The sequence below is a fragment of the Cannabis sativa genome, chromosome 8 (genome assembly GCF_029168945.1).
Source record: "Cannabis sativa cultivar Pink pepper isolate KNU-18-1 chromosome 8, ASM2916894v1, whole genome shotgun sequence".
Taxonomy (NCBI): domain Eukaryota; kingdom Viridiplantae; phylum Streptophyta; class Magnoliopsida; order Rosales; family Cannabaceae; genus Cannabis; species Cannabis sativa.
In genome coordinates, this window is record NC_083608.1 from 36,990,773 (window position 1) to 37,003,895 (window position 13,123).

At 33.3% G+C, this 13,123-nt stretch overlaps 1 protein-coding gene across 1 annotated transcript; it reads left to right on the forward strand.

Moving 5' to 3' along the window:
* The first annotated feature begins 696 nt into the window (after positions 1-696).
* LOC115701247 (carbonic anhydrase 2) lies at positions 697-4,099 on the forward strand. The gene is made up of 10 exons (XM_030628992.2): positions 697-1,182; positions 1,930-1,988; positions 2,083-2,232; positions 2,354-2,402; positions 2,499-2,615; positions 2,773-2,826; positions 2,929-3,014; positions 3,100-3,205; positions 3,305-3,463; positions 3,852-4,099. The coding sequence occupies exons 1-10, from the start codon at positions 964-966 to the stop codon at positions 3,888-3,890; spliced, it is 1,038 nt and encodes a 345-aa protein (XP_030484852.1). The 5' UTR covers positions 697-963; the 3' UTR covers positions 3,891-4,099.
* The last annotated feature ends 9,024 nt before the right edge of the window (positions 4,100-13,123 follow it).

Sequence of the window (13,123 nt, forward strand, 5' to 3'; positions counted from 1 at the left end):
ATTATTTATCAAATTAAAATGTGAGAGATCTAATATTAAATTGCACTATACAGCAGCTCTTTTCGGACATTTTGTTATTTGCACCTAAGGTGCCTCGTCATTTCTTTGATTTGAAAGTCTATTTTATTATTTTATTTTGTATAGATACATATGTTTAATTTATAATTTTGAAAATTTATCAAATTTTATTAGAACAATATGTATACATTTTCTAACAAAGTATATGAAGACAAGATTAAAAAATTACTGAAACTAATACAATGTGAAAGAATTTTCTTTTTAAAAAAATTATTAGAGTAAATTTTAAATGTTAAAATTTCTTTTTTCTTTTTTTAATATTGGGGTATACTTTTTATAATTTTTTGGGATGTAATATAATGCCCATTTTTTTAATATATATTTATATATATATGAAATAAATAATAATAAATATTCTCTTAGTAGCTCCACTGTTGTTAATGCATGCCGACCCAATAGTGATATATATTGGTCCAATATTTATAAGATGTCCACTCGTTTTGATAAAGAGAATTTATTGTTTTATTTATGTTTATTTCAAACCACATTGACTCTTGTAATAATAACATAAATACTATTGATCGCTCAGGCTCAGCTAATAACAAGGGACAAACTAAATCAACTGGTAAAGAATAGGATTATATATATAACGATAACATGTATTGGACCACGTGGCAACCAGTTATAAAATTAAACCATGCAAATGAAACGACTTAATTATAGAGGTTATTAAGAAGCATGGATCTTCCTTTGGACATACATAAATATATTCTGTGAGAAAATTGATGGAGAGGTAACTAAAGAAAATGATCTGGAGCGTCGAAACCTGATCTTCAAAGGGTGAAGCTGTGGTTTAGTGGTATTTCGCTTTCGTTATCTGTTTTGGAGTGAAAAATTGTGGGGTATAAACTATATACCAAAACACCATAATTTTTAGGTTGCACAATGTCGACTGCTGCTTCTATCCACAGCTGGTGTCTCACCTCCACCTCCACCACCGTCTCTCCTTCTAACTCTCTTAAAAATAATAAACCCACCACATTACGACCATGCGCTAGGCTTGGCTCTTCTTCTTCTCCTTCTTCTCCTACTCCTCCTCCTAGTCTCATCCAAAACAAGCCCGTTTTCGCAGCTCCTTCTCCTATCATCAACCCAACTACTTGGGTAATATAATTAATTAATTAACTAATATTCATCATGCATTTATTATTAATTTTTATTGTAATAACTTATATATATATTTGTGGTCTTTGTTTCATTAATATGATCAAGGAAAAAAGAAAAAAAATTGGAGGGGTACGTGTATGTACGTGTGCTTTTGGTATTTTAATATGCATGAAACTTTTACATTTTCACAATTAAAACAGTGTTGTTTTTGGCTTTTAAGGCAAAGATAATACCTTTGTGGAGCTATCAAGCAACTAACCATTTTAAGTATATAAATACGTACGTGGCCGGTAGTGACTGGCTTATACTAACCACGTTGGTTTATTTGACGTGGCAGTTCTTGATTGGCTCCCATTTTTTAGTAGTGAAACGTGTATGGTTATACACGCAGTTCCATTTGGATATTTTGTTTCCCCATTTATAACTTTCTACTAATATAATACGAACTACTTATTATATCCGCTATATATATGTAAGCAAGCAAAATATTCTTAAACAGAATATAAGTTTCACGGAAAAAAAAAAAAAGGAATGGTCCACATTAGACCAAAGATCTAAGAAAAAAGGGGAACTGTATCTGTAGTACTTGGCTAAAGTTTAATGTAATATTAGCTTACTGTATATATATAGCTAGGTACTTAATTAGTAATAATTGATATAAATACTACTATATATATCTATGTACTTAATCTCTATTAATTAAGCAGTACATAATTTCTTTTTGTTTTAATTATTCAACTACAGAACGAAGACATGGGAAAGGATTACGAGGAGGCCATTGCATCTCTTCAGAAGCTTCTCAAGTAAAAACATTTTGATGATATACAATATCCCTTTTCATTTTGACAAGTATCATGACTTAAAAGATTAAATTATTATATAATTATTAATTTGCAGTGAAAATGGAGAATTAAAAACTACAGCAGCTTCGAAAGTGGAGCAAATAACAGCAGAATTACAGACCCCAGCTGATGGCAAAATAGGAGGGTATGATGCAGTTGAGAGAATGAAGACTGGCTTTGTTAAATTCAAGAAGGAGAAATATGAGTAAGTATACTCATTTAATCTAGCTTATTATATATGTCTTTTATAATAATTTTTAATTTGTTTAGATTATAGTAAGTACTCAATAATATCTTATTAATTTCTTAATTTTGTGTAACTACAGAACAAACCCAGCTCTGTACGCTGAACTTTCCAAAGGCCAAAGCCCCAAGGTAATAATTAATAATAATAATATAACCTATATATAAATTATAAATTATAATGTATCATGTATATATTCTATAATTGCTGTATAATTATTATTGCAGTTTATGGTATTTGCCTGCGGAGACTCTCGGGTTTGCCCATCGCATGTTCTAGATTTCCAGCCAGGAGAGGCTTTTGTGATTCGTAATGTTGCTAACTTGGTCCCACCATACGACCAGGTAGTCTCTCTATTCCTTTCTTTTCTTTTCTTTTCTTTTCTTTTCTTTTCTTTTCTTTTGGATGTAAAGCTTAATTAGTAATTAGAGTAGTGTGTAGTTATTATATTGTCTTCAATAATGTATAAAGCTAATGAATTTGGTTTTTGTTGCAACACAGACCAAGTACGCTGGAACTGGATCTGCTATCGAGTTCGCTGTTCTGCATCTTAAGGTACTAAATTAATTATTACTATCTACAACCATGTTTTGTTTGTAATGGCCACTGTTTATTTATTTTGTTTTTTAATTTGGGGTACGTATGTTATATGTGCAGGTGAGTTACATTGTAGTGATTGGTCACAGTGCTTGTGGTGGTATTAAGGGGCTTATGTCTATCCCAGATGATGGAGCTACCTCCACGTAAGATGACACTACTTGTATAAATATATACATACAAACATAAGCTAAAATAAATTATTAATATTGATGAAATATAAATATGCAGGGACTTCATTGAAGACTGGGTTAAAATTGGGTTGCCTGCTAAGAACAAGGTCAAATCATCCTTGGGCAGTGCACCTTTCTCAGAACTCTGTGGATGCTGTGAAAAGGTAATGATCATTTTATTTTATTTTTTAGTTTTTGGATTAATTATTATTTAATAATAATGAAAATGTTGATTATATTTTTGGAATGTGATATTATTGCAGGAGGCAGTGAACACATCCCTCGGAAACCTTCTTACCTATCCTTATGTAAGAGATGGTTTGGTGAACAAAACTCTTGCATTGAAGGGTGGTTACTATGACTTTGTTAATGGAACATTTGAGCTTTGGGGACTTGACTTTGGCCTTTCTCCTTCTGTCTCCGTATGACTTCAGTACTACTTCATCAACCATTATCAATATCATCACTATCTGCAATTATCCATCTTCCTTTCCTAATTTCTATATATATATATATATTTTAATTACTTTAATTTGTTCTTAAAAAAGAAAAATGTATCCAAGTGAGAGTTATATGGGGGTTTGCATTTGCAATCAATAATAAACTTGGAAAGAGAGACCCTTTTTAGTGGCTCTTTTTCTTTTTTTCATACAAAAGCTTTCTTTCTTCTTATTTATTTAATAGCTTCATTTACAATGATATATAGGTAATTAATGATGAGAAGATCATCTATCCAAATCACAAAGGACCAATTAATATTCATTAGTGCATTTTTCTCTTTTTCTTTTTCCCTTTTTTTCTCTTTGTTAGGTTAAGGATGTGGCCACCATACTTCATTGGAAGCTCTAGGGGACATGGTTAGATCGGTCATCCCCCTTCCCTGCCAAAGAAGAGGCTCTCTTTAATTAATTAAATCTCACATTATTATGTGATGATGAGTACTCAAACTAAAAGTGGGGTTCTGTAACCAAATTAATAAGCCTCTGTTTTGAGAGAGTTGGGTGTAACTTTTTTTTTCCCCTCATCCCCAATAAGCTCCTTTTACATATTTTCAGCTACCATTATCTTTCTCCACTAGAGTTATATGATTTCAGCAAAAGCTTCAACTTAAAAGGTCATAAGAAACTACTAGACCATTTAAAGGATAAACTAACATATATAACTATAATCAAACAAATTAAGAAAACCTTCATAATAATAATGTTGGGTGTTATTTTCCCAAATAAAATATATATTAAAAATATTAAAAAAAAATAAGATTTTGGGTGCCTTTGCAAAGTACCAAATTTAGATTTTTCTTTACCTTCATAGTTTATCATCTACTCTACCACATCCTTATCCTTTGTCATAAAAAGGACAGCTTGTACCTTAAAATAAGAGAAGAACTATGTTTGACATTTTAACCGAAAACATATCCAAAACAAAAGAATGAAACCTACTCGTACACAGTTAGCCAAAAAAAAAAACAAAAAAAGACCTATTGGTACACTCTCTCACAACAAATAAGAAGTGAGATCATCACTAGTTCATAAAAATGTACCCTCTATGTAATTAAAACACAAATAACTCATCCTAGCATTTGTGTTTGATCATTTACTCAGCACACACTCTAAGAACACTAACAAAATAAACATGGACCTAATTCATATCATAACGATCATCAATAGTAGATCAGCTTAAATTTTGACTAATCATAAACTCTTGTTCATAGTTTCTTTAATTCACTCGTTAAAGTTTCTCAAAAAAGATGATTCTTACAACTTTTGTTTAGAGAATCTAATAATGTGAATGGTTGGGAATATGAACTACAATTATGGAATCTTGACTATCCTAACAGATCGAATGTTAGTTCTCTTTAAGTGTCAATTCTGAGACTGAAAAGTTGTGCACAAATTTAGATGGGATCTAAATTATACTTCAACTAGTTAATTAATGGTACTAAAGGATAAAGAAGTAATTAGAAAAATAAAACGCTAATTTGACCAAAACTAATTACGAACCAACACATGGAGGACTAATCAGTGGAATTAATTATATCAATGGACATTTCACTAAAACTCACTAATATAATTCTATAATTACTAAGAGTTCGATTCTATATTTATAGTGGAGTAATCATGGAATTAATAAACAAAGATTATTTGGTTGTTGAGACTCAATAAATAATCTAGTTTATTGGAACTTAAAATTATAGGTTCATGGTCCCCGAATTGCCTCCTTGAATTACTGTCAAGGGAAGGGATAAAGAGTTGTATAATGTTGTTCGAAAAAATATATTTTGAATTGGAAAAATATGTGAAAAGTCACAAACCACGCAGTCAATTGGTTATAGATGAAATACAAAAATGGGCAGATTTGTGACCCAACAATTCCAGCACCATTAGTTGAATGACTGACAACGATTACCACTACTCCTGAAAAGGAAACCCATGTACATCGTCATAGTGGGAGGATTGTGAGACAACTTGTTTGCTATGAACATGAAGTGTTGGATTAAAAAATCCTTTGTGGGCACATATGTATAATGTATATGCTATTATAAAGTGTGATACGAAATTAAGTGACCAATTATGTTATGGGTATCAAAAGGGTATTAAAGTGTCATGGAATTAATGTGTAGATACCATAAGTTAATTTATAATTTGTTGAGGGGCCAAATTATAAATACCCAAGAGTTATTCTAAGATGACTCTATAAATAGGTAGTGGTCCCCAAGAAACACTAGGGTTTCTGTATTCTCTCCTTCCCCATCAGAGAAAATACCTAAGAAAATAGTGTATTCTTGGAAGATCAAAACCTTCTCTGCAATCTCCAACAATGGCTTCAGGTTAGTGCTTCCGCTCATATTTTATCATCTTCTTCTTCTTTAATTTAGCAAAGGCTTTATAGATTTATGATTTAGGGTTTTCTATATTAAAGCACTTTTAGGAATATGTTTGGATCTGTGATTTATATATTTCTTAAGTGTTTTATAAACCCTAACAAGTGGTATCAGAGCCACCTTTGTTGAATTAATTGAAGATCTGATGATTTTTGTTTATGAAATTTGGGGATTTTAAAAATTAGGGTTTTAATTTTTCTTTAAATAATATTGTGCTGCAGTATTTGGCAGTTTTAGTTTCAATGTATAAATATATATATTGAATTTTTTGGTTGATATTGAAAAATTTTGATTCATGAATACATGATATATTCTGATTGGTGTTATGTATCATTGATTGGAAATTCAGTATTGTTTATATTCTTTGATCGGCGTTGTTTGCTTCAATGTTAAGTGTACTGATATGTATATCTTTAGAATTAATTTCGGTGTGTGTATACATCATAATATCATTATGTAATTGCCGATTTTTATATGGATTCAAAGATGCCGATTTATATATATATTTTATGTTGGCTTCAGTAATCAACTTTTCCGTTTTTTTTTTTTGTTTTGTTCTGGTTATTGATAGAATAAGAAGTATATATATGATACGTTTATATATATGCGTTACTCTAATTAAAGCCCCAACCCAAAATAAATTAGATTGATTCTTGTTTAGCTTAAGCGTTTGAGCACATATATGTTTTATTAAAGATTAAGCATATTTATATATAATGTGTTTCAGTACTGTATAATATATATATGTGATAGTATATTTTAGTAAATATATATTTTGTGCAAACAATTTAATTCAAATTTTGGTGTTGGTTTATGACTAATATTTTAAGTAAATTAATTGAAACAATATGTCGCCAAAGTGACCTCTTTTGTGTAGATTAATTTATTTAAATATTAGGATGGTTGTATGTTTGTAATTGATGCTTATATTGACTAGCCCAAAGGTAAGTAAATATTTTGCTAGATTTCAAACATACCTGTAGCGATAAATGTGTGACGATTATAAGGTATTTTGTGTGAGCAATACGTTAGTCCAAAGATTGACCTATTGTTTGGCACAGTTTTATTGTCAATATTTGATTGCTACACCAAGAGTACCGCTTACAGTTAATATTACTGTCCAAAGACTTGATATTAATGTGTGTTTGGTATCTTGAGATGGGATTAACCAATTTTTGAATTTATTGTTTAATTATGCATATTAATGTGAGCTTATTTTATTTGTTCTATATTCAGCTAGTTCATCTTCTCGTCGCTTCAATATCTCGCTAACATTAATTCTATTCCTATGCTTAATGGGACCAATTTCAAGGATTGGAAAAGGAACCTACTTATAGTTAGGGATGTATGGATTTAGACCATGCACTAAGGAATGAACAACTGCACCTCTCACTAAGGAAAGTTCCCATGATGATAAAAAGGAATTTGAGAGTTGGGATCGTTCAAATCGCATGAGTCTAATGATTATGAAACACGCATTCCGTAAGCCTTTTGGGGCACAGAATCCGAAGGGGTTACTATGGCTAAGAATTTCCTTGAACAAATTGAGGAACGTTTTGCTAAAAACGATAAGGTTGAAATGACAACACTTCTTGGTTCTTTAATGAACATGAAGTATAAGGGTCAAGGAAATGTAAGGGAGTACATTATGGAAATGCATCATATTGTCTCAAGATTAAGGACACTTAAGATTGAGCTTTCAGATGATGTACTTGTACTCATGGTTTTGTTAACGCTTCCTCCACAGTTTAACCAATTTAAAATTAGTTACAACTGTCAAAAAGAGAAATGGACTCTCAACGAGCTTATTTCTCATTGTGTGCAAGAGGAAGAAAGGTTGGAAAAGGACAAAACCGAAAGTGCTCATTTGGCCACTACCCCTAAGGATAAGGGCAAGAAAAGGAAATTTGAGAATGAAGCTGCTAAGGGTCCAGTTCAAAAGAAACAACAACAGGATTCTAAGGGTTGTTTCTTTTGTGACCAACTTGGACATGTGAAGAAAGATTGTGCCAAATATCACGCATGGCGTGTAAAGAAAGGTATTAATCTTGCTTTGGTCTGTTTCCGAGGTTAATTTAGTTTCGGTACCTAGAAACACTTGGTGGATAGATTACGGTGCTACTACTCACATAAGTGTTTCTATGCGGTGGTTGCTCGAGCTACCGAAAGCCAAGTGATGGTGAAAGATACATCTTTGTGGGCGATGGTCAATCGGTGGAAGTGGAAGCAATTGGGCATTTCGGATTGTTATTAGGAACCGGTTCTTATTTGGATTTGAAAGACACTTTTGTTGTGCCGTCTTTTAGGCGGAATTTAGTTTCGTTTCTTTGTTGGACAAATTTGGATATTGTTGTTCATTTGGAAACAATCGGTTTACTTTGTCTTTAAATTCAAATATTATTGGAACTGGTTATTTGAATACTTATGACAATCTTTATTTGTTAGAAACAATTGCATCCTATAATGAAACCTTGCATGTGGAATCACGAGGTACTAAACGCAAATTAAATAAAGAAAATTCAGCGTCATTATGGCATAAACGCTTAGGTCATATCTCAAGAGGTAGAATTGAGCGTCTTGTGTCTGATGACATTTTAAAGTCTCTTGACTTCACAGATTTCAATGTCTGTGTAGATTGTATCAAGGGAAAACAGACCAAAACTAAGAGATTAGGTGCCAATAGAGCTTCAGAAGTCTTAGAATTGATTCACACAGATATTTGTGGGCCATTCCCTACGGCATCTTGGAATGGTCAACAATATTTTATATCATTCATAGACGATTACTCACGTTATGGGTACCTATATCTCATTCATGAAAAATCTCAGTCTGTGGACGTGTTCAAAGCTTACAAAGCTGAAGTTGAGAATCAACTCAACAAAAGGATTAAGAACGTCAAATCGATCGTGGTGGTGAGTACTACGGTAGATATGATGGCTCGTGTGAACAACGTCCGGGACCATTTGCTAAATTCCTAGAGGAATGTGGTATTGTCCCACAAGACACCATGCCGGGATCACCTAGCATGAATGGTGTTGCCGAGAGACGAAATAGGACTCTTAAGGATATGGTAAGGAGCATGATCGCTCATTCTACCGTACCTGAGTCCCTCTCGGGGAGAAGCATTAAAGACAAGAGCCTTACATTCCGAATAGAGTACCAAGTAAAGCGGTTGCAAAAACACCTTATGAGCTTTGGACAGTGTCGAAAGCCTAGTTTAAAGCATTTCCACATTTGGGGATGTCCAATGAGGCAAGGCCTTATAGGCCACATGAAAATAAATTGGACTCCAAAACAAGTTAGTCTACTTTATTGGTTATTCCGAGCGATCTAGTGGGCTATAAGTTTTATGATCCCACCGTCGAAATATATTTGAGACGGAACCGCAACATTTTTTGAGGATGTTGAATTTGGGGGGAGAAATAAGGTTAGAGACATTGTTTTTGAGGAGGAATTGAATTCAAACTCGGTTCCTACTATCATTTTAGACAATGTTCAGCTTCCACACTGTCATTGATCAAGAAATGAATCCGGAACCTCAACAAGACAATGTTGAACAACTCCCAAATCAAAATGAGGCTATTGTTCCAGAAGAACAAATTCAACACCCTCAAGAACAAGAGCCATTAAGGAGGTCCACAAGAGAGAGAAGAAATGCTATTTCAGATGACTATTTTGTATTTCTTCAAGAACATGAGGATGAAATTGGAATGATGGAAGATGATCCAATCAACTTGCATCGTGGCCATGAAAAGTTCTAACTCTCAAAAGTGGATTGATGCCATGGATGAAGAGAATAAGTCTATGCAAGACAATAAAGTTTGGGAAGTTGTCCCATTACCAGAAGGTGTAAAACCAATTGGTTGTAAGTGGTTACTTAAAACCAAGAAGGATGAATATGGTAATGTGGTGAGATTTAAGGCACGTCTTGTAGCAAAAGGCTATACTCAGAAACAAGGCATTGATTATACAGAGACTTTCTCTCCGGTTTCATCGAAAGACTCTTTTAGGATAATATTGGCACTTGTTGCTCATTTTGACCTTGAGTTACATCAGATGGATGTTAAAACAGCGTTTCTCAATGGCGACATTGATGAGACAATTTATATGGAGCAACCAGAAAACTTTGTGGTTGGTGACCCAAAGAATATGGTTTGCAAATTAAAGAAATCCATCTATGGACTCAAGCAAGCTTCTCGTCAGTGGTATCACAAGTTTCACCAAGTAATTATCTCATTTGGTTTTGAGATGAATATTATTGATGATTGTGTATATCACAAGTTCAGTGGGAGTAAATACATATTTCTGGTTCTATATGTCGATGACATATTGCTTGCTACTAATGATATAGGCTTATTGCACGAAACCAAGAGATTTTTATCTAAGCAATTTGAGATGAAAGATCTTGGTGACGCCTCTTTTGTATTAGGAATTCAAATACGTCGAGATCGTTCTCGGGGTATTCTTGGATTATCACAAAAGAGCTATATCGATAAAGTACTCAAAAGATTTGGCATGCAAGATTGTAGACCAGGTGATACCCCTGTTGCTAAAGGAGACAAATTCAGTCTTAGACAATGCCCTAAAAGCAGCCTTGAAATTCAGGAAATGAAAAAGATTCCCTATGCATCAGTTGTAGGAAGTCTAATGTATCTTCAAGTATGTACGCGTCCAGATATTGCGTACATTGTTGGGATGTTAGGCAGATATTTAAGCAACCCTGGTATGGACCATTGGATAGCAGCCAAGAGGGTTATGAGGTATCTTCAGAGAACAAAAGATTACATGCTCACATACAGGAAATCAGATCATTTGGAGGTCGTAGGGTATTCTGATTCTGATTTCGCTGGATGCCAAGATAGCAGAAGGTCTACATCAGGCTACATTTTCTTGTTAGCTGGAGGAGCTATATCCTGGAAAAGTGTCAAACAGACACTTGTAGCTTCTTCCACCATGGCAGCAGAATTCGTAGCGTGTTATGAGGCATCAAATCAGGGAATATGGCTGAGAAACTTTGTCACTAGGCTGCGTGTTTTGGAGAATATTGAAAGACCACTTAAGATATTCTGTGACAATAAATCAGCAGTGCTGTATTCCAATAACAATAGGAGCTCATCCAAGTCAAAGCATATTGACATAAAGTTCCTAGTTGTGAAAGAAAGAGTGCAGAGTGGACAGATTTCCATAGAGCATATTGGGACAAACTCCATGATAGCGGATCCGCTCACAAAAGGATTACCACCCAAGGTCTTTCATGAGCACACTGCTCATATGGGTGTCGTATTACTTGAGGATATCGTGATTTAGTGGGAGTTTGTATTTTCTTTGCTTTATGTTTGTTTAAGACATTTATGTATTTGGTTATTTTCTGATCAGAAATAAAGTTTTCAGTTTATTCACTCTGTTTTGTTATGTTTAAGTTTGACCTCACTTTGGTTTAAGGAGGACCAGTTGGAAATAGGCATGTTCGGTTCACATTGCATGTAATTTTCATGCTACACATCCATGATTGATCTATGTCATTTGGCTATATTTGTATATGTGACCATTGATGGGTTTAGTCATGATTGATATGACGAAAATCGCTTTGATCCTATATGGGTATAGTTGATGGACGAGATTGTTGTGAATACCTTTACATAATAGCAAATTTTGAGCTCATAAGGTTATACATATATCAGGTAACATATGTTGCCCAAGTGGGAGATTGTTGGATTAAAAAATCCTTTGTGGGCACATATGTATAATGTATATGCTATTATAAAGTGTGATACGAAATTAAGTGACCAATTATGTTATGGGTATCAAAAGGGTATTAAAGTGTCATGGAATTAATGTGTAGATACCATAAGTTAATTTATAATTTGTTGAGGGGCCAAATTATAAATACCCAAGAGTTATTCTAAGATGACTCTATAAATAGGTAGTGGTCCCCAAGAAACACTAGGGTTTCTGTATTCTCTCCTTCCCCATCAGAGAAAATACCTAAGAAAATAGTGTATTCTTGGAAGATCAAAACCTTCTCTGCAATCTCCAACAATGGCTTCAGGTTAGTGCTTCCGCTCATATTTTATCATCTTCTTCTTCTTTAATTTAGCAAAGGCTTTATAGATTTATGATTTAGGGTTTTCTATATTAAAGCACTTTTAGGAATATGTTTGGATCTGTGATTTATATATTTCTTAAGTGTTTTATAAACCCTAACATGAAGCACATATTCTTGTCTCTGACACAGACAAGAACAATCCATCAACTTACAAAGAAGCAATAGAAGAGCCTGACTCAGACAAGTGGAATAATGCCATGGATCAAGAAATGAATTCCATGGGCACCAACAAATTCTAGGAATATGAAACTCCACCCGAGAATATTACCCCCATAGGGTGTAAGTGAATTTTCAAAAAGAATAGAAATTTTGAAGGGAAGGTAGAGACTTTTAAAGCTAGGCTTGTAGCTAAAGGTTGCACACAGCGAGAAGGCGTTGACTATGATGAAACATTCTTTCATGTGACAATGCTTAAACTCATTCACATTTTTCTTTATATAACTGCTACTTATGACTATGAGATATGGAAAATAGACGTCAAAACTGTTTTTCTAAAAGGTGATCTTGATAAAATTATTTATATGGAACAACCAGAAGGGTATGTGCTACAAGGGAAAGATCGAAAGGTGTACAAGTTTCTTAAATCCAGTTATGGATTGAAGCAAGCCTCTAGATCTTAGAATATCACCTTTAATAAGACCATTAAAGGGTATGGCTTTGAACAAAATGAAGATGAAGCCTATGTATACAAATACATCAAAGGGAGTGTAGTGATTTATGTTGATGATATTCTACTTATTAGAAACAATGTAGAAAAATTATCAAATGTAAAGAAGTGGTTAGCCAATAAATTAAAAAAAAAAAAAAAAGCTTTGGTAGAAGCAAGCTATGTTCTCGAGATCAAAATGTATAGAGATAGAAAGTAGAGAACATTAACACTTTCTCAAGTAAATTATATCGATAAGGTGCTAAAAAGATTCTCAATGGAGAATTTCAAGAAAGGACAGTTATTGTCTAGACATTGAATTACTCTATGTAAGGATCAATGTCCAAAGACTCCTCAAGAGGAAGAGGACATGAGAAAGTACCCTTATGCATCTGTAGGAAATCAAGCTAGCTGTAAATTAGTTGTAAATTTATATTTATTGTATTTTT